The 14904-nt window shown below is 49.8% G+C and overlaps 8 protein-coding genes across 8 annotated transcripts; 1 reads left to right on the forward strand and 7 right to left on the reverse strand.

Moving 5' to 3' along the window:
* Window positions 1-221: 221 nt before the first annotated feature.
* BDW70DRAFT_139229 (2-deoxyribose-5-phosphate aldolase) lies at window positions 222-1406 on the reverse strand. Its single transcript, XM_073737355.1, has one exon. It carries the CDS (start codon window positions 1165-1167, stop codon window positions 364-366), a length of 804 nt encoding a protein of 267 aa, XP_073594643.1. The 5' UTR covers window positions 1168-1406; the 3' UTR covers window positions 222-363.
* Window positions 1407-1411: 5 nt separating this feature from the next.
* BDW70DRAFT_139233 (uncharacterized protein) lies at window positions 1412-2344 on the reverse strand. Its single transcript, XM_073737356.1, has 3 exons — window positions 2110-2344; window positions 1952-2033; window positions 1412-1868 (listed from the first exon to the last, which is right to left on the reverse strand). Exons 1-3 carry the CDS (start codon window positions 2169-2171, stop codon window positions 1659-1661), a joined length of 354 nt encoding a protein of 117 aa, XP_073594644.1. The 5' UTR covers window positions 2172-2344; the 3' UTR covers window positions 1412-1658.
* BDW70DRAFT_139234 (putative siroheme synthase) lies at window positions 2345-4467 on the reverse strand. Its single transcript, XM_073737357.1, has 2 exons — window positions 3842-4467; window positions 2345-3788 (listed from the first exon to the last, which is right to left on the reverse strand). The coding sequence occupies exons 1-2, from the start codon at window positions 4161-4163 to the stop codon at window positions 2425-2427; spliced, it is 1686 nt and encodes a 561-aa protein (XP_073594645.1). The 5' UTR covers window positions 4164-4467; the 3' UTR covers window positions 2345-2424.
* Window positions 4468-5059: 592 nt separating this feature from the next.
* BDW70DRAFT_76708 (proteasome regulatory particle lid subunit RPN5) lies at window positions 5060-6958 on the forward strand. Its single transcript, XM_073744806.1, has 5 exons — window positions 5060-5268; window positions 5326-5382; window positions 5445-5681; window positions 5734-6222; window positions 6279-6958. Exons 1-5 carry the CDS (start codon window positions 5188-5190, stop codon window positions 6876-6878), a joined length of 1464 nt encoding a protein of 487 aa, XP_073594646.1. The 5' UTR covers window positions 5060-5187; the 3' UTR covers window positions 6879-6958.
* A 132-nt stretch (window positions 6959-7090) lies between these two features.
* On the reverse strand, window positions 7091-7957 carry BDW70DRAFT_151380 (alpha/beta hydrolase; the record flags this gene model as incomplete). The annotated part of the gene is made up of 1 exon (XM_073739285.1): window positions 7091-7957. One exon carries the CDS (start codon window positions 7955-7957, stop codon window positions 7091-7093), a length of 867 nt encoding a protein of 288 aa, XP_073594647.1.
* Window positions 7958-8566: 609 nt separating this feature from the next.
* On the reverse strand, window positions 8567-9778 carry BDW70DRAFT_139238 (40S ribosomal protein eS27). The gene is made up of 3 exons (XM_073737358.1): window positions 9678-9778; window positions 9427-9489; window positions 8567-9360 (listed from the first exon to the last, which is right to left on the reverse strand). The coding sequence occupies exons 1-3, from the start codon at window positions 9678-9680 to the stop codon at window positions 9178-9180; spliced, it is 249 nt and encodes an 82-aa protein (XP_073594648.1). The 5' UTR covers window positions 9681-9778; the 3' UTR covers window positions 8567-9177.
* A 212-nt stretch (window positions 9779-9990) lies between these two features.
* On the reverse strand, window positions 9991-12167 carry BDW70DRAFT_139242 (aminoalcoholphosphotransferase). The gene is made up of 7 exons (XM_073737360.1): window positions 11683-12167; window positions 11608-11617; window positions 11312-11469; window positions 11215-11261; window positions 11064-11159; window positions 10346-11010; window positions 9991-10296 (listed from the first exon to the last, which is right to left on the reverse strand). Exons 1-7 carry the CDS (start codon window positions 11820-11822, stop codon window positions 10174-10176), a joined length of 1239 nt encoding a protein of 412 aa, XP_073594649.1. The 5' UTR covers window positions 11823-12167; the 3' UTR covers window positions 9991-10173.
* A 423-nt stretch (window positions 12168-12590) lies between these two features.
* Window positions 12591-14591, reverse strand: BDW70DRAFT_139245 (NIPSNAP family protein). The gene is made up of 2 exons (XM_073737361.1): window positions 13481-14591; window positions 12591-13409 (listed from the first exon to the last, which is right to left on the reverse strand). Exons 1-2 carry the CDS (start codon window positions 14160-14162, stop codon window positions 12925-12927), a joined length of 1167 nt encoding a protein of 388 aa, XP_073594650.1. The 5' UTR covers window positions 14163-14591; the 3' UTR covers window positions 12591-12924.
* Window positions 14592-14904: the final 313 nt, after the last annotated feature.

Below are 14904 nucleotides of genomic sequence, written 5' to 3' on the forward strand. Positions count from 1 at the left end.
ACACTTTTACCACAGCTGTTCTACCACTCTATCCCCTTCCAGCTCGAGTCCAGACTCTGGATACTAGGTTGTACATTCCTGAGCTGTTTCAGTGGAGCTATTCGGGGTCCGCGAAATCAGATATAGCATCATCTCTCCATATGCTCGATTAGTTCCAGGAATGCTTCAAACCCTAACCAAGACCCCTGTCTTACAGCCATAAATTTGACGGTATTTGGAGATTCGGCTGTTCTAAGCTTCAATTAGGGATCCATTGAGGAGCCGTCGACTCCTATACACATAGCCGGCGATATCTCAGTGTATCTATAGGCTATTATATACAGTAGAAAACCATGATCGAAGCTGAAGAGACAACGTCAACCTCTAATATCCGCCACTCGAACCCCCATCTTGTACCTGCTCCCCCTCCAACTCCTGTACAATCTTCACCCCCGAACTAGCCCCAATTCGCTCCGCGCCAGCCCTCAACATCTTGATACAATCCGCCGCACAGCGTACTCCACCGCTCGCCTTAACCTTCGTCCTCTTCCCAACAGCCTTAGCAACCTCATACATCAACGCCACATTCTCAACAGTCGCCCCAGCCCCATTAAACCCCGTACTCGTCTTGATGAAATCCGCACCAGCCAAGCACGAAATAACAGAGCCAGCAATAATTTCGTCACGCGTCAATTGCGAGGTCTCTAGGATAACTTTCAGGCCAACTGGCGCAGGGGCAGCATTCCGCACGCCCAAGATATCCTCGTAGACTTCAACATACTGCTTTGTCTTGAGCAGAGGGTACTTCAGGACCATGTCGAGCTCCGTGGCGCCCAGCGAGACAGCTTTACGGGCCTCGTCTTCCTTCTCAGAGGTTTCGTACATGCCTTCATGGAAGCCAACGACGCAGGCGACACCTACTTCCGGCGCGGAGCGAAGTTCCGCCACGGCTTGCTCAACGTGTGCTAAGCGGACGCATACTGTTGCAAATTGGTATTTTGAGGCTTGTGTGCACAGCTCGGTGATTTGATCTGGGGTTGCTGTCAATGCTAATTGGGTGTGGTCGATTGTGCGGTTGATTTTGGCTGGCGTTGGAGCTTGCTCTTGGTTTGGGGATTCTGGCAGTGAGGTCGAGATGGAGGAGATCAAAGCCTCCCACTCCTGATTGGTTTTGGGAGTAGACATCATCTTGCTTGGGCTTTCCAGGGTCTCTAAACTCAGCGGAGGGAAAAGTAAACAGCAAGAGTGGGACAGGGTGGAAATCTGGAGAATAAAGAGCCGGTGACAGGCCGCTGTGGAGTACCACACGTGATATCTTGAGATCGGTATACTCCGTTCTGCCTCATGAAGTCATAACGGCACCGGCCGAGTTCATGAAACGAGGGTTGATGATTATTGGGAAAGATGCAAGAGTGCATAGACCCGACTATTTGAGGTGCCTAGAATTTACCCCTCAGCCTGCCAACATTTAAATTAGACTTTAAGCTGTTTCTTTCTTTTTGGAACATGTAGTGAGAAGTCTGCTAACTGTAAAACACTAAACAAAAGAATACTGGGTATTAAGTCCGCTTTCACTTCATCCAATTCACCTGACCACCAGTCGTAGCTTAAGAGTCGCGGCCGTGTTTCATTTTCAAGTATCACAACCGGATAGCCACTGGTCTGCCCACATCCACTCTTTAGAAGCATGTTTTACACGAGCCTTGAATATCATCCACTCGTCCAAACTTCCCTGATCCGAATGAGCCAAAGTCACCGCCGCCTCCAGGGCCGCCACCACCACCTCCTCTCCGACCCCCCGAGCCACCCCAACGAGGCCTCGTATTGTCCTTGTTCCCGGCCCTGGTCACATTGAATGACGAATTTCGGGCAGCCTCGTACGGGTCAAGCTGCAGGACGAACTGTCAGCATGCAAATTCGAGCAAGGCGCAAGCAACGTGGCGGATTAGGAAGAGCATGAAGTTGATCATACCGCGAAGAAGCTAGCGAAGTACAGCCCAAGGAAGATGTAGATATTCTCTATGAAACGTCTTATCTGGACGGACACTGGAGGACTGTGGAGAGATGATTGCATTAGTGATCGGCGATGACGGGATAAAACACGCACTGTTTTGGTGCGGCTCTGCTTACGCTTGGAGAACTTGTCCGTTGTGTACGTAGATACTAGGTTTTGAAGATTCTCTTGGTGCCATGATGAATGCACAACTGCAGTCAGGACGGATAAGAGCGATGATGGATTGATTGAACTTGGGTGAAGTTAGAAGAACGGAAAGGCCACGCTTGGCGTTGATAGCGGCGCGGCCCGTGATTTTCCAATTTTGGAACACTTAGGTCGGCACGAGATCAAATACTTCAGAATATGCTTAGTAAAAAGAATGCTCATTCCTGAAGATCTGAAGGGTATCATTCTAACAACAACCAGTCACCATACATGCTATCATAAATTCACGCTGTTTCGTTCATCATCGGCACCTCGACCGTGCTTTGTAACTCATCTAAACCTCGGAACCCCTCTTCAACAATCCATTTTTGACCTTTCGGTTTATGCAGAACGTGGCAGCTAGCTCCAACTACAAGCAGGCCAGGTGGTCGTGAGCCCTCTGCTTCAAAGGCCTGGCAAACATGCTCGAGCGTAGAACGAATCACCCGCTGGTCGCTGCAGGAAGCACGTTCAATAATAGCGCAAGGGGTTTCCTTTGGCCACAGTGTTCGCGGTTGCGAAGAGCGGTCAAAGTCTTCTGCAGGCGGCATAATAAGAGAGCTGATGAGCGCAGAGAGTCGATGTAGCGCCATTAGGAATACTACCGTCTGTGTCGGTACATAAGTTGGAGGTTCAGGCGCAGCGCCTTTCCTTCCTGTGCCTGTGCACACCAAAATCTGGTCAGATACCCCTCGGTGGGTTGCAGGTATTTCTGCAAACAATGGAGCGCTCAGAGCGCTGGTGATGCCCGGCAAAACAACTGGCGTATAGCCTTCAGCGCGGAAAAATTCGAGCTCTTCGCCTCCTCGCCCGTAAAGATACGGGTCACCCTGCTTCAGGCGAAGCACCTTGCGGCCTTTTTTAAGTGCATCCAAGCCCATGCGGAGAAACTCCTCTTGCGCCTGATCAGCATTTCCTGGAAATTTGCGCGCAATATGAACCTCTGTTCGTCGCGGAATCAGTTCCAGCACAGGAGCAGGCACAAGTTTGTCAGCCAAGATGACATCGGCACTTTGTATGGCGTTGTATGTCGCCCGAGTGAGTAAATCTGGGTGCCCAGGACCTGAACCGGCGAGTACGATTTTGCCCTTCTTTTCAGGAAGCTGGGTGCCGTTCATATCAGTGCTCTTCACAGTGCCTGCGCTGTATTCCTGGAGGATCTTGTCAATGTCGGAATCGTCAATGGCCGCAAGTTTGCGAAGTGGCCAATATTCGCAGATTTGGGACAGCCAGCGCATCCGTCTAGTTTTGGCTGCATTCACGTCGTCCTCTGTCACCAAGTTGTTGAAAGTATGTTTTTGTCCAGTTGCGTCGTCATCGTCGATGTCGAAGACCGCATCACACAATCCCGCAGCAAAATCTTCCTCCCAGAGACGCCTTCTAATCGTCCCTAACCTATCTATGGCATTGCCAAGGTTGGGAGGGAGAGTGGCTGCTATCTCCCTCTTCAATCGTGCCGCTAGCTTGCAGCCCCGTCCCGAAGTCGTGATTCCGACATGAAGAGGGCCATCCGAGTAGGTGGAAAGCAAGCTGAATGTGCAAAGGTCTGGAGCATCAGATACATTCACTGGGATCCTGAGCCGCCGGCATAGTTTGGATATATGAGAGCCTGTGGTTGAGATTAGACGACTCGTGCCTTATATGCTATGGCGCGGGACATACTCAATGGGTGATTTCCACCAAGGGTAACAAAGACCATGTCCACAACATGATCAACCTCTTCCCTCCCTAAGGTCGACAAATCGGCATCCTCAAACTCCCTTTGAACCCATTCCGCATTGCCATTTTCAAAATGTGCCGCCAAAGTATATTGCAGACTCCCAGGGTCGGGCGAAATGACCACCGGTTTGGCTCCTGCTTGCACGCTTTTGGTGCAACGAGCTGCAGCAAGAGGATTCGCCCCAACAATAAGGTGCACCTGAGATTCTGCATTTATAGAAGCAAGCAGCGGCATTTGTGCTGCGCTGTCTGATGCATCCTTCATGATGGAGAGCTACCACCAAACGCGAGTTCTGGCGGTTCTGGTCAAGGGAGTCCAAAATAAAAGTCTGTCAAAGACTATGAGTATAGTTGAGTGTCTGTAAGACCGTAATTATTATTCTGCCCTCGTCGAGCGAGTGATGCAGTATATGGAGTATATTTTATACTGCGACAGTGCTCCGCGGAAATAAGTCAAAGCCAATTGGGTGGGAGGCGATAGAGATAACGGCAAAACCTTTTTGAGGTTGTTTCCAATTGTAATTTCCCGATGGCGAACGGTCGATAAGCCTATCTCAAGCGACTAGAAGATCCAATCTGTCAGAAAATCAGAGCAATATTATATGACTCCATTCACTGTGGGCTTTTTGCCCTCGTCCCTGTAGATTTTATACATCTTGCCTCCCAAAGCAGTTAAAGCGATCACGCCATCAGCGAGGCTTATATAATTTTAATGCCTGGAAAACCAGGCACCAACAAGGCCGAAATTTCCGCTGAAGGAGCATATACAGCAAAGACAATGGATAACATTAAAACTCAAAGCTTGCACACCGTGGAGATGTCGAACAACACGAAAGTCGAGTGCATGAACTTTCTCATTGGAGCAGGTCATCTTCTGCTTAGTGATCTGGCTGCATATTCAGCCATACAGAGTAAGGATCATGGTTGCACTGACCGCACAAGGCGTAGCGATAATTCCATCAAGATCACGTAGAATAAGTATATTAGCTAGATCTGAAGCGGTTCAACAAATAAGGGCATTATGGAGAACGAGGTTGATGGAGGAGACGTTCCCTTTATTAGTATACGGACTCTGCACAGGAATCCATGTCACGTGACAGGAAGCTCGGCCAGCTTGACTGACGCCGCAAGCTCCAGATACAATCATACTCCATCATCACTCTGACCTTATCCCCCATCGCGTCTTCTAATTCTCGGCGAGCCTCGGCTGTCTTCATACTGCTACTTATAATATACCTTTTGTCCGCTAAATTCCGGCCGTCGATTATATCACACAAACGCTTTTCATCATGTCCGGACTCTTGAAACCGGAGAAGGACTTCTCCAAAGATGCTGACAAGCTGATCCCTGAAGCTGAGCAGCTCGCAAAGGTGCAGACTGCTAACGCTTGCAAGTTTGATATACAATAAGTGCTGACATGCTGGTAGACGGATGTACAAGGTGCGATTGACAAGCTGCTGCTGTTGGAAAAACAAGCAAGACAGGTATGGCCATGTCCTGTCGCTGATGCGTAGTGGCCTAGTACTAATACCCATAACTTCAATAGTCATCTGATTTGCCTACAACTTCTCGATTACTCGTAACTATCGTCACAATCAGCAAGAACACCGGTGACTGGAACCTGCTCAATGACCAAGTTCTCCTTCTTTCCAAGAAACATGGCCAGCTCAAGCAAGCTATTTCGAGGATGGTGCAGACCGTGATGAGTTTCTTGGACGAGACCCCGAATCTGGAGACCAAACTATCAGTTATCCAGACTTTGCGGACTGTCACGGAGGGAAAGGTTAGTGCCTAGGCAAACTTTCTATCGCTCAAGCATTTAACGTACCTCTCAGATCTTTGTCGAAGTCGAAAGAGCTCGTGTCACACGCATTTTATCTCAGATCAAGAAGTCCCAGGGTGATCTGAACGCCGCCGCCGATATTCTTTGCGAACTCCAGGTCGAGACATTTGGATCGATGACGAGAAGGGAGAAGACCGAATTCATCCTAGAACAAGTCGCACTCTGCATTGAGCGTGGTGATTGGACGCAAGCGACAGTCCTTAGCCGGAAGATCAATAAACGATACTTCGCCCGGAAGCCCAAGAAGAGCGCTGAGGAGATTGAGAAGCTCAAGAAGGAGGCTGAGGAAAGAGAAAAGACCCGCGCACCAGATGAGGCTCCTATGGAAGTGGACGACGACGTCACGGACCTGAAGCTTCGTTATTACGAACAGCAGATCATTCTTGCCAATCATGACTACAAATACCTGGATGTTTGCAAACACTACAGAGAGGTGCTTGATACGGATTCGGTACAAGAGAATCCCGAACAACTACGAGCGGTAAGCTTGCTGGCCGCCCCCTCAATGTCCAACATGGCAAACTAATTCATGCTCAGGTCCTTGCGCGCATTGTATACTACATCGTACTATCGCCGTACGACAACGAACAATCTGATTTACTGCACCGCATTCAACAGGACACTAGACTCTCCGCTGTTCCTGTTGAAGCTCGTCTGGTGAAGCTCTTTATTGTCCCCGAACTTATGCGCTGGCCCATCGTTGCGGAGCAATTTGGTCCTCATCTGTGCAACACTGATGTTTTCAACCCTAAGCCGAGTCAATCTGCCGAGGATCAGCCATACAGGAGATGGCAAGACCTTCGCAAGCGTGTTATTGAACATAATGTGCGAGTGGTGGCAAAATACTACACTCGCATTCAGATGGGCCGGTTGACCCAGTTACTGGACCTTACCGAGGAAGAAACAGAGAAGTACATCAGTGAACTGGTTACATCGAAGACTATCTACGCAAAGATTGACCGACCAGCACGGCTGGTCAATTTCGCCAAGCCTCGCGATGCTGACGATGTGCTAAATGAGTGGAGCAGCGACATGAGGAGCCTTTTGGGCCTACTGGAGCGCATCGACCACCTTATCACCAAAGAAGAGATGATGGCCCGTATTCTGCCCACCCGGGAAAAGGCGAAGGCTCGTTGATTAACTTCGAATGAACATGAACGCGACGGAGGGAGATACGTAAACGGGTGTAAATCTTTACAGTAGTAGGATTGATAATCCGCATGACCAATGCTCAATTCTGATGCGCATAAAGCAACGGTAGCGATGCTGTTATCACTATCTAAGTAATATAAACAATCTAGAGGGTATAAGCCAAAACCCCAAAAGATCTACGAAGGAAACTGCTGACTCTAAAAGGGCAAGTCCATGTCATTAACATCCTCTTCCTCCGCTTTATCCTTGCCCCCTTGTTGCCCACCTTCCAAACACTCTCTAATAAACTTTATTGCAGCATCTAAATAAGGCCGCTGGCTCGGCAGAAAGTGACCCCCAGGATGCCAAACAACCTTGCCCTCGCTCTCCGGATCCCCAACGCAAGCCTCCACAAGCGACCGACTCCTCCCCTCATCAACAACCGCATCCAGAGAACCCAGCACATGCAGTATAGGCGTCTGAATTGGCGGAGTCTCATAAAATGCCCTGTATCGATCCCCGGGCGACCGAAACCCACTGTAGCACAATGCGAATTTCATCGCGGGGTGGTCCAATTCGGCGAAAGAAGCCGGGTAAGAAATTCCTTGTGCCGTTGTCTCTGAGGAAGAACAAGAGGAAGAGGCAAACCGCGCAAACGCTTCTCTCCTCTTCTCTCCCTCCAACAGCGACGCAACCATCGCCGCCATTGCAGCCCCCTGACTAAAGCCAATCACGCCGTCAAAAGGGCCCTCTTCACCCAACACCTTCGCAATCGCATTGAGTCCGTCCTCGAGCCCGACATACAGTGGCGGCTCCGCGGTATTCGACCGTCTGTACCAGCCGTACGCTTCAATTTCTGCGTCCTTATCGTCGCCATTACCGTTGGAGCCTTCCGTGGGTGTGTACCCTGGAATATCAGCGGGGTTAAGGCGAAGCGGACCGGTAGGATATATTGCGGAGATTTCGTGGAGGGGAAAGGCCTTTGTGATGTGTTTTATGAGCGCGCGGGATTTGGCGTGGAAAAGCGGGCCGGACTGGGTGTAGCCGTGGAGCATGAGGAGTTTAAGTGGTGGGCGGCCGGCCATTTTGAGATAGATCTGTATGACCGAGGATTGAACGTCAACGTTGGGGACAAGGTGAAGGTGAAGGTAGAAGAAAGAATAGGGAAAGACTTTAGTGAGGGGCTTGGGGTCAACGTAACGGAGTGGTGGTACAATTTTATCCTGATAAGATAACGTTCGTGGTTTGCGGCGAAGACCACACATACCAGTCTAATTCTATGGGGAGATGCCTGAGCCTGCTGAACATTGCAAAATCATTAACAATGAGTTTATAGCGTGCTTAACGGTGGTATATTAACTATCTTCGGTCCCTGATGCTCGCTACGTAAGAAGAGGGAACGTATCCCAGGGAGTCAACATATTGCTGGGTTTGGGAATGTCCAGCATCGTAGGTAGAGAGGTGTACGATACTTCAAGCAGGGGTAAGTTTTAAGGCTGAGGGGGTCTTCCGTCAAGAATCAGCTCTGAGTCTACTGAGTAAGAAGCCGCCTGGGTGCACCTGGCAAATACTATGTACAAAACGATGACAACTGACAGGTGGACCCGGGGCCCCGGACAAAAAACAAGGACGGGCTAGTAAATGGGGCAGGGCAGGGATAGCATTGTGGAACTTACGGCCTACGCTTTCGAGGATCAAGTGCATATAGGTATACATTTGCTACTGCACCTAGGAGACACAGCACATGCCACTCTCCCTTACAGCTCAAATTCAAAATATGTGTTGAGACTGCAACGGGAGGCCAACGCATTCATGAAAGCATATGCCACCGAAACGGCCATTCATTTTCGCCAATGGAGTTTTCGTCGCCCCTATGCCTTCTGGCATTCAAACTCGCTTCGATTGACATGGCTCAGGCGGACGCGCGCTGCATGACCTCTTGGTGCGTGAAACCGGGTACACTCGTCAAGACGACAATGTACAGCATAAAAGCATAACACAGAAAGGAGAGAAGAAACTGGTTTTTGACGGAAACAAAGCAATAAGTTGACAAAGTATGGACCGATCAAGTGCCAGATATCCGGAACTCCCCTCAATGTGAAGAAAACGCTTTTTGGTATTGAACGGTGGATGTGACGTGTAGGAACATTTTTCTCATTGTCCATGAGTGTTGTAAGGGTTTCTCGCAAGGGGCGAGGATTCCATCTTCTATCTGAAGTGCTTTCTCAAAAAATAGTATTAATCCATCATCATCGAAAAACGCCACGTTGCAATCGTCATCGCTCCAACTCCGTTGTCGAGACGTTTACTTTCGGCGGAAAGAGCAGCCCTCGGTGAGACGGGCCTTGCCACCGGTGGGCTGGCAGAGGACAGTAGAGCAGCCGGAGCACACAACGACGGTCTGGGCGTGGGAGAAGACGGTGGTGATGTTGAAGCAGCCGGGGCACTTGACATCCATAAAGAAGGAGCGGGGTCCGGGCACAAGTTGCTATTACACAGAATCCCAGCATCAGTTATCGAGAACATGTCATATCGGAAGTCGGCGCCATCATACCTTGAGCTTGTGCTTGCGGGCCTCAGCCTGAGGAGTGGGGTTGAGAAGGTCGACCGCGAGAACCTATGTGAGCAAAGGAGTTAGTAAGATGAGTTCTGCCGTATTGACTAGATTTTCATGATGGTTTGTCAATGCATCATGGCGGCGACGACGGCGAAGGTGACCACGAGAGCAGAGTTTGATTATTGATCGATGTTCGAGCAGTCGATATGGGTTGTCGTCTAAAGATAAAATGAAAATGCTGGACTTACCATCTTGACGAGACAAAAAGTCGATCAGCGAAGAAAGTTGAGATGGAGCGCTGATGAGATGGCTGGCTTGAGGGTGTGAAAGCGACAAAAGAGGTCTCGTGGAGATGGCGAGGTTTGAAGCGAATTCTCGACGGTCCCCCGGGCGGCCCGTTTGGGGGCAAGCGTAGGGTTCGAGCCCTCGCTAACCGCTTGTTCCAGAAGTCGCTGGAATAGATTAGTCACTAGCAGCATATTTTGGCATAATTATGCATAAACTCTACTACATAAATCACGGGCACAAAGAAGCATAGGTCATCACAAACTTCTATTGATACTTTACTCTATCGCTAATCCAATCCGCTCAGACATAAAACATTACTTTAATGATACGTTCATGAAGCGGGCACGAGCCCAACTCAAAAATCAGTAGCCGCCGATAAACCCCGGCGTTGTTCCAGGAAGTTTTGATCCGCGAGGGCTCAAATTAGTTGGCTTGTGAGCGTACCTCGTCAACTCCCTATAGATTCTTCTTAGCTGCTCGAACCACATTGCCGTTGACGGACTCCTCTGGCACGTATGGGTGCTTGATTGTCAAGCACCAGATATCAATATAATCACAAATGGTTGTAATGATATCATGCTAGGACAATTAGCGATTTGTAAAGGCTTACTGTAGAGGCAGGACTTACCACAAAGCTTCCGTAGACGCCAAGGCCCAGACCCAGGCATAGGAAAACGAAAGCAGGCTGTCCGATTGTACCAATCAGAGTTGACGTCCAGACACCAAAAAGTGCACCGGCACTGTCAACGACAGCCAAAGCAAGAGGTCCAAGGAGAATGTTGAAGTAGGGAAAGTCTTGGTGTACCAGATGGGCACATATTATTCGTCCGACGGCATACGCGTTGACCAGGCCGACATACAGGGCAAAGGGAACCAGGTAGTTCTCGAGGATTGTCGGGTTTAGGTACAGGTACGCCGGTACAAGCACCCACGTCAAGGCGAGAGGAAGGATACCGAAGAGTGGACCAATTGGATCCTTACCGCGTTCTCTGCGGACCTGGATGACATGCGCGATGCTCGAGCCAGTGGCGAAGAAAAGCATGACCGCACCGTAAATGAGATACCACTGCGTGAAGGGCAAGTCATAGAGCTGCTTAGGGATAAACTCGAGTTTGGGAACACCGATTGTTTCGAACATAGACTGGTGCCAGAAACTTCCGCCTCCCATATATGCGGTGAACCCGAAGACGACACAAAGCGTCAGTACCCCTTCAACAGGTCCAGAGACGATGCCCAACGTCAACACTTGTGTATAATACATATCCCAGGTCTGGACATAGAAGGTCATGGTAGCTGGGGGAATGACATTAGGTTTCGCACTGCTTCTGGGCTCCGGGACAACATACATCCAAAAAGTGTCAGAACAGTAGCCCAAGTCTGGCCGAGGTTCATGACTGCGGCGAAGATCAAGACTCCCAGGGCCGTGTTGCAGGCGTCAACACCTGCAGAACAAGTTTCAGTGACATGATTTGCAAGAATATCAGCTACTCCACTTACTGTGATCAAAAAGCTCGCCAAGAGGGCCGCTCTGTTTAGTTCTCCTTCTATAAGGCGAATCAGTTCCGTCCTCCATGCGATATATAATGAAACATACGCTTGGATCCCGTCTACAGCGTCAAACGTCTGGTACAAGAATAGCCCGATGGCGCAACTGGCATAGACCCATGGTGGACAGTCCTGATCCAGGCTTGGGTTATAGTATAGAACGGTGAAGAGGTTGATCAAGACGAAGAATAGGCCTGTCAAAGTGATCTACCGGTCTTCAGTTAACTTCGGATCCTTCATCAATTTTGCGCTCAGATCTTCAGGGATGAGCGCCATCTGGCTCTTATTTCCTGGTTCCTGGGGCTCTTTATTTTGATGCATAGGGCTGAGAGCTAGTAGACTTACAGCATTAGGTCTAAGATAAGAGGAGGCTGTTAGTCAAGCCATGCACAAACAAATGCCACCAGCGTCACTACTCACGCCATGCTCATGGGAAAGAACTTGATCACAAAATTATTATAGAACGGTTTAAGGACATATCGACTGATGAGCGAATGGTCCACGCCTGCATAGCGATAGTTCTTCAAGTTCAATAATTCATGTTGCCGAATGTACACCATCTTGGTTGTCGGACAAAAAGCGTCTTTCGCACTGGCGGACTACGTTATAAAGAGTCCCTATTATGCTTGTTTCTGGTGCGCCGAACTGATTGGTCGCGGTTGGGTTTGCCTTGCCAAGGGCAGGTCCTCTGGAGTCTGCGAAGGAAGAATAAAGTAGAGATAGATAGGTCGAGGAAAGCAGAGAAACAGTGAGAGTCTAGGTCAGAATCTGGCAAGAATGCAAGAAACGCAAAAAAACAGGAGAGGAGAGAGGTCTGCAAAATGGCTTTGACAACTGTCGACTGGCGACTGTCCAGTGTCCAGAAATCCAGCACGCTCTGGTAGGTATTTATGCGACGCTTTTTTTTCTGCCGGTTGAAAAGGCTTCCTTGAGGGCGGCCGCGGGGAAATTGGAATTACAGGAAGTACGGGGAATGTCACAGAATACCGTGCCTCACTCAGAATGGCCAGTATTGACTGTATTGGTGGGTATCGGAAGACCACGTGCTTTAACTCCAACGAAAAGAGCGAACCAAGGTCCAAGGCATTATTTACTCCGCCCGCCTTCCATATTCTCATGACGATCATTGCGCGATGGATTGACTGCCAAGAGGGGGTTGTCTTGTGAGTATGGATGGCCTGCGAATTTATCCGAGGGAAGCAGGCATACCACGTCAAAGCGCTAGGTTTCGAGTCTGCCTATCAAGACCGAGTGGCTCCCATGCGATGTCATCTGATAAAGCAGGGAAATTACGACTGGGGAACCGAGAAACGAGGCAACAAAGAGTGTTGGATACATAAAATCCTGAGATTGACGCACTAAATACATGCAGTGGGTTGTCCGCGAAAGCGCTAATGATACTCTTCTTTAGCATACAACAAAAGAACCGCGAAGTGAAATGACTCGTCCCAGAAAGACCGGATCCGAGAACAACGATATATTCGCTTCATCCTCGCGGGCATGCAGACTGGCAGACTCCTGTTACATTTCGACTGTCTGCCGTCGAACCCATCTCACCCCATTCTATCCCTCCGCGTCAAACTAACATGGTCGAATTTGTCCATTATTCAGAGCTCGTAGTTTTGAGAGATGAATGGACCATCGCCAGACTAAGCCTGAAGCCTAGCCGACAGGGCTCCAGGGCATGGGGATTAAGATGCGGCTCTGCATGGTTTGGATAAGCGGAACAGTTTTATGCACCGTCTCAGCCCAGCCTTCTATTCCCCAAGACTGCTCCCGGCGGATCTTGCGCTCTTCTAGGTTTGCAAACTGCCACAGATGGTGGACTGTGTTCAGCTCTCCAATCTGCACGAACCAAGCGCCCACGCCTTCCATGACCTCGCGACGAGCCTTGAGGCCGCGGCGCCAATGAGTTTCCCACTCGAGAAGATTTCCAGGATGAAGAGTGTAAGATCGAAGTTCAAAGAGGCCTCCCAGGCGGCGCGGCGGGGTTGTAGGCCAGAACGAAAATTCCTGCATCAACGACGTCTTCTTGCTCTTAATCAAGCTCTTGAGTTTCTTGTCGAAGGCAGGGAACTCTGGGTGGCGCGAGATATTGTGAAGAGAAGCATGGTAGCCTTCATACCGCTGATATTCCCAGATATGAACTTGAATTTAGGGTTAACGTCGAAGCTTCAGTCAGGCAAACGGAACAGATTGGTGGCTTGGGTATAATTACCAAAGGTGTCATTGTCTCCCACTTGCGTTCGCCAGCTTCCTACCAAATTCACGCGGTTTTCTTCCGCAGCCGCCATCCTAGGGTACCATTCGCCAACTAGGTCGACATATTCGTCTACTCGATCGGGTTTCACGTCGTGGAAAACAATGGAGTGCACGTATTTGCCGCGGGCGAGAACTTGCGAGAAAGAACGTTCGATATCTCTATCAAGCTGCTGGCCTTCTTTCGTACCGTAGATCAAAGACGAGAGTGGTCCGCGTTTCGGAGATCGGTTGACTTCCAGCAAGTGTTCGTCTCCTAAAGAACGGTGGGTAGAAAGTGAGCCCAATGCTTGATTATCAAGAACATCGGCGGCGTCAAATATGGGGCTCTTTTCATCGCTCGCGTTGCTCTTGGAAGAAGCAGCGGGAGCGTCAGTGTACTCACGGAGGCGATCACGGGTAACAGGGGCTGGGGCAGATGCAGAGGTGGAAGCAGAAGCACCGACTGACTGACTCTCTTGCTGTTCTCTCTTCTTGCGAGCTACTTCCAGGTTCTCCCGAAACTCCTTCTGGCGAGCATTGAACTCTTCAGCCGAGTCAGGTGTGATGTCCCGAATGGAGGGTGCTCGAAAGACAGGGGCAGATGTGTGGAAGGGTCGGGCCAGCAGGGATGCAGGCCGAAAGGCTCGCGGGGCAAGCATGGCTGAGATGGATGTAAATGGTATTCAGACAATCAAACACTGAGGAAGATTAAGCAGACGACAACGGGAGTAAAAAAGCGTCAGGGAGGAAAGGGTGGTACTTGTTTACTAAGATACAAACAGGAAGCAGGAGGGATCACCACCTGTCCGTAGGCGGAGAAGGATCACAAGAGGGACTCTGAAGAGAGCGTATTATAGAAGACAAGGAGCAGGGATTAGCTGAAGATGACACGGGGTGCACAAAGCGAGACGGCTGAAAGGCAGGCGCAACACAGCAGGAGTAACAGTCGGGAACCAGTGAGGAAGCAGCTTGCTCAGAGACCAGGATCAGCAAAGTCAAGTTAAGTCGTCGAGAAAGTATTCCCCAGATTGCAGATGGTGGGAAGAAGATGCAAGAATAATTAACACACCAATGGCAGCGGATGAGATGGAAAGAGGGGAGAAATAAGGAGGAAGCTGGGGAAGCACTGCACTCGTAGCTTTGCTTGGAGCCGACGTGCGGGGAAGGTGTCTTAGTGCCTTGGGGCCTCAGCTTCAGCCTAGAGCTTTTAGTTGATGCTGACGTTCAATTGTGCTTGCTGTGAGAGGACCTCGGTGTCTGTACTGCCGGCTGTTGATCATGAAATAATGACAGTAAGTCGGTTCGTATTGAGATTTGAGATCCCCCCTTTATTGGGGAGAGATGAGTGATCTGGTTCAGCTTCCCCATATCTATGACGACATGGCTTGAGTCGGAGGCTGA

The sequence above is a fragment of the Aspergillus foveolatus genome (assembly GCF_047715535.1).
Source record: "Aspergillus foveolatus strain CBS 279.81 unplaced genomic scaffold BDW70scaffold_35, whole genome shotgun sequence".
Classification (NCBI taxonomy): Eukaryota; Fungi; Ascomycota; class Eurotiomycetes; order Eurotiales; family Aspergillaceae; genus Aspergillus; species Aspergillus foveolatus.

What these genes read in the sequence shown, in the direction of transcription:
- BDW70DRAFT_139229 (XM_073737355.1), bottom strand. Translation starts at nt 1,167, where the DNA reads ATGATGTCTACTCCCAAAACCAATCAGGAGTGGGAGGCTTTGATCTCC.
- BDW70DRAFT_139234 (XM_073737357.1), bottom strand. Translation starts at nt 4,163, where the DNA reads ATGAAGGATGCATCAGACAGCGCAGCACAAATGCCGCTGCTTGCTTCT. An exon ending in TGGTGGAAATCACCCATTGA is followed by an intron (nt 3,789 to 3,841) that starts GTATGTCCCGCG and finishes TCTCAACCACAG; the next exon opens with GCTCTCATATATCCAAACTA.
- BDW70DRAFT_139242 (XM_073737360.1), bottom strand. Translation starts at nt 11,822, where the DNA reads ATGGTGTACATTCGGCAACATGAATTATTGAACTTGAAGAACTATCGC. An exon ending in TGGCGAGCTTTTTGATCACA is followed by an intron (nt 11,160 to 11,214) that starts GTAAGTGGAGTA and finishes CTTGTTCTGCAG; the next exon opens with GTGTTGACGCCTGCAACACG. An exon ending in GCGTCTACGGAAGCTTTGTG is followed by an intron (nt 10,297 to 10,345) that starts GTAAGTCCTGCC and finishes TAATTGTCCTAG; the next exon opens with CATGATATCATTACAACCAT.
- BDW70DRAFT_139233 (XM_073737356.1), bottom strand. Translation starts at nt 2,171, where the DNA reads ATGGCACCAAGAGAATCTTCAAAACCTAGTATCTACGTACACAACGGA. An exon ending in AACGGACAAGTTCTCCAAGC is followed by an intron (nt 2,034 to 2,109) that starts GTAAGCAGAGCC and finishes ATCTCTCCACAG; the next exon opens with TCCTCCAGTGTCCGTCCAGA. An exon ending in ACTTCGCTAGCTTCTTCGCG is followed by an intron (nt 1,869 to 1,951) that starts GTATGATCAACT and finishes TTCGTCCTGCAG; the next exon opens with CTTGACCCGTACGAGGCTGC.
- BDW70DRAFT_139238 (XM_073737358.1), bottom strand. An exon ending in CCCGCAAGCACAAGCTCAAG is followed by an intron (nt 9,361 to 9,426) that starts GTATGATGGCGC and finishes TCTGTGTAATAG; the next exon opens with CAACTTGTGCCCGGACCCCG.
- BDW70DRAFT_139245 (XM_073737361.1), bottom strand. Translation starts at nt 14,162, where the DNA reads ATGCTTGCCCCGCGAGCCTTTCGGCCTGCATCCCTGCTGGCCCGACCC. An exon ending in GGGAGACAATGACACCTTTG is followed by an intron (nt 13,410 to 13,480) that starts GTAATTATACCC and finishes CCTAAATTCAAG; the next exon opens with TTCATATCTGGGAATATCAG.
- BDW70DRAFT_76708 (XM_073744806.1), top strand. Translation starts at nt 5,188, where the DNA reads ATGTCCGGACTCTTGAAACCGGAGAAGGACTTCTCCAAAGATGCTGAC. An exon ending in TGGAAAAACAAGCAAGACAG is followed by an intron (nt 5,383 to 5,444) that starts GTATGGCCATGT and finishes TAACTTCAATAG; the next exon opens with TCATCTGATTTGCCTACAAC. An exon ending in GGACTGTCACGGAGGGAAAG is followed by an intron (nt 5,682 to 5,733) that starts GTTAGTGCCTAG and finishes CGTACCTCTCAG; the next exon opens with ATCTTTGTCGAAGTCGAAAG.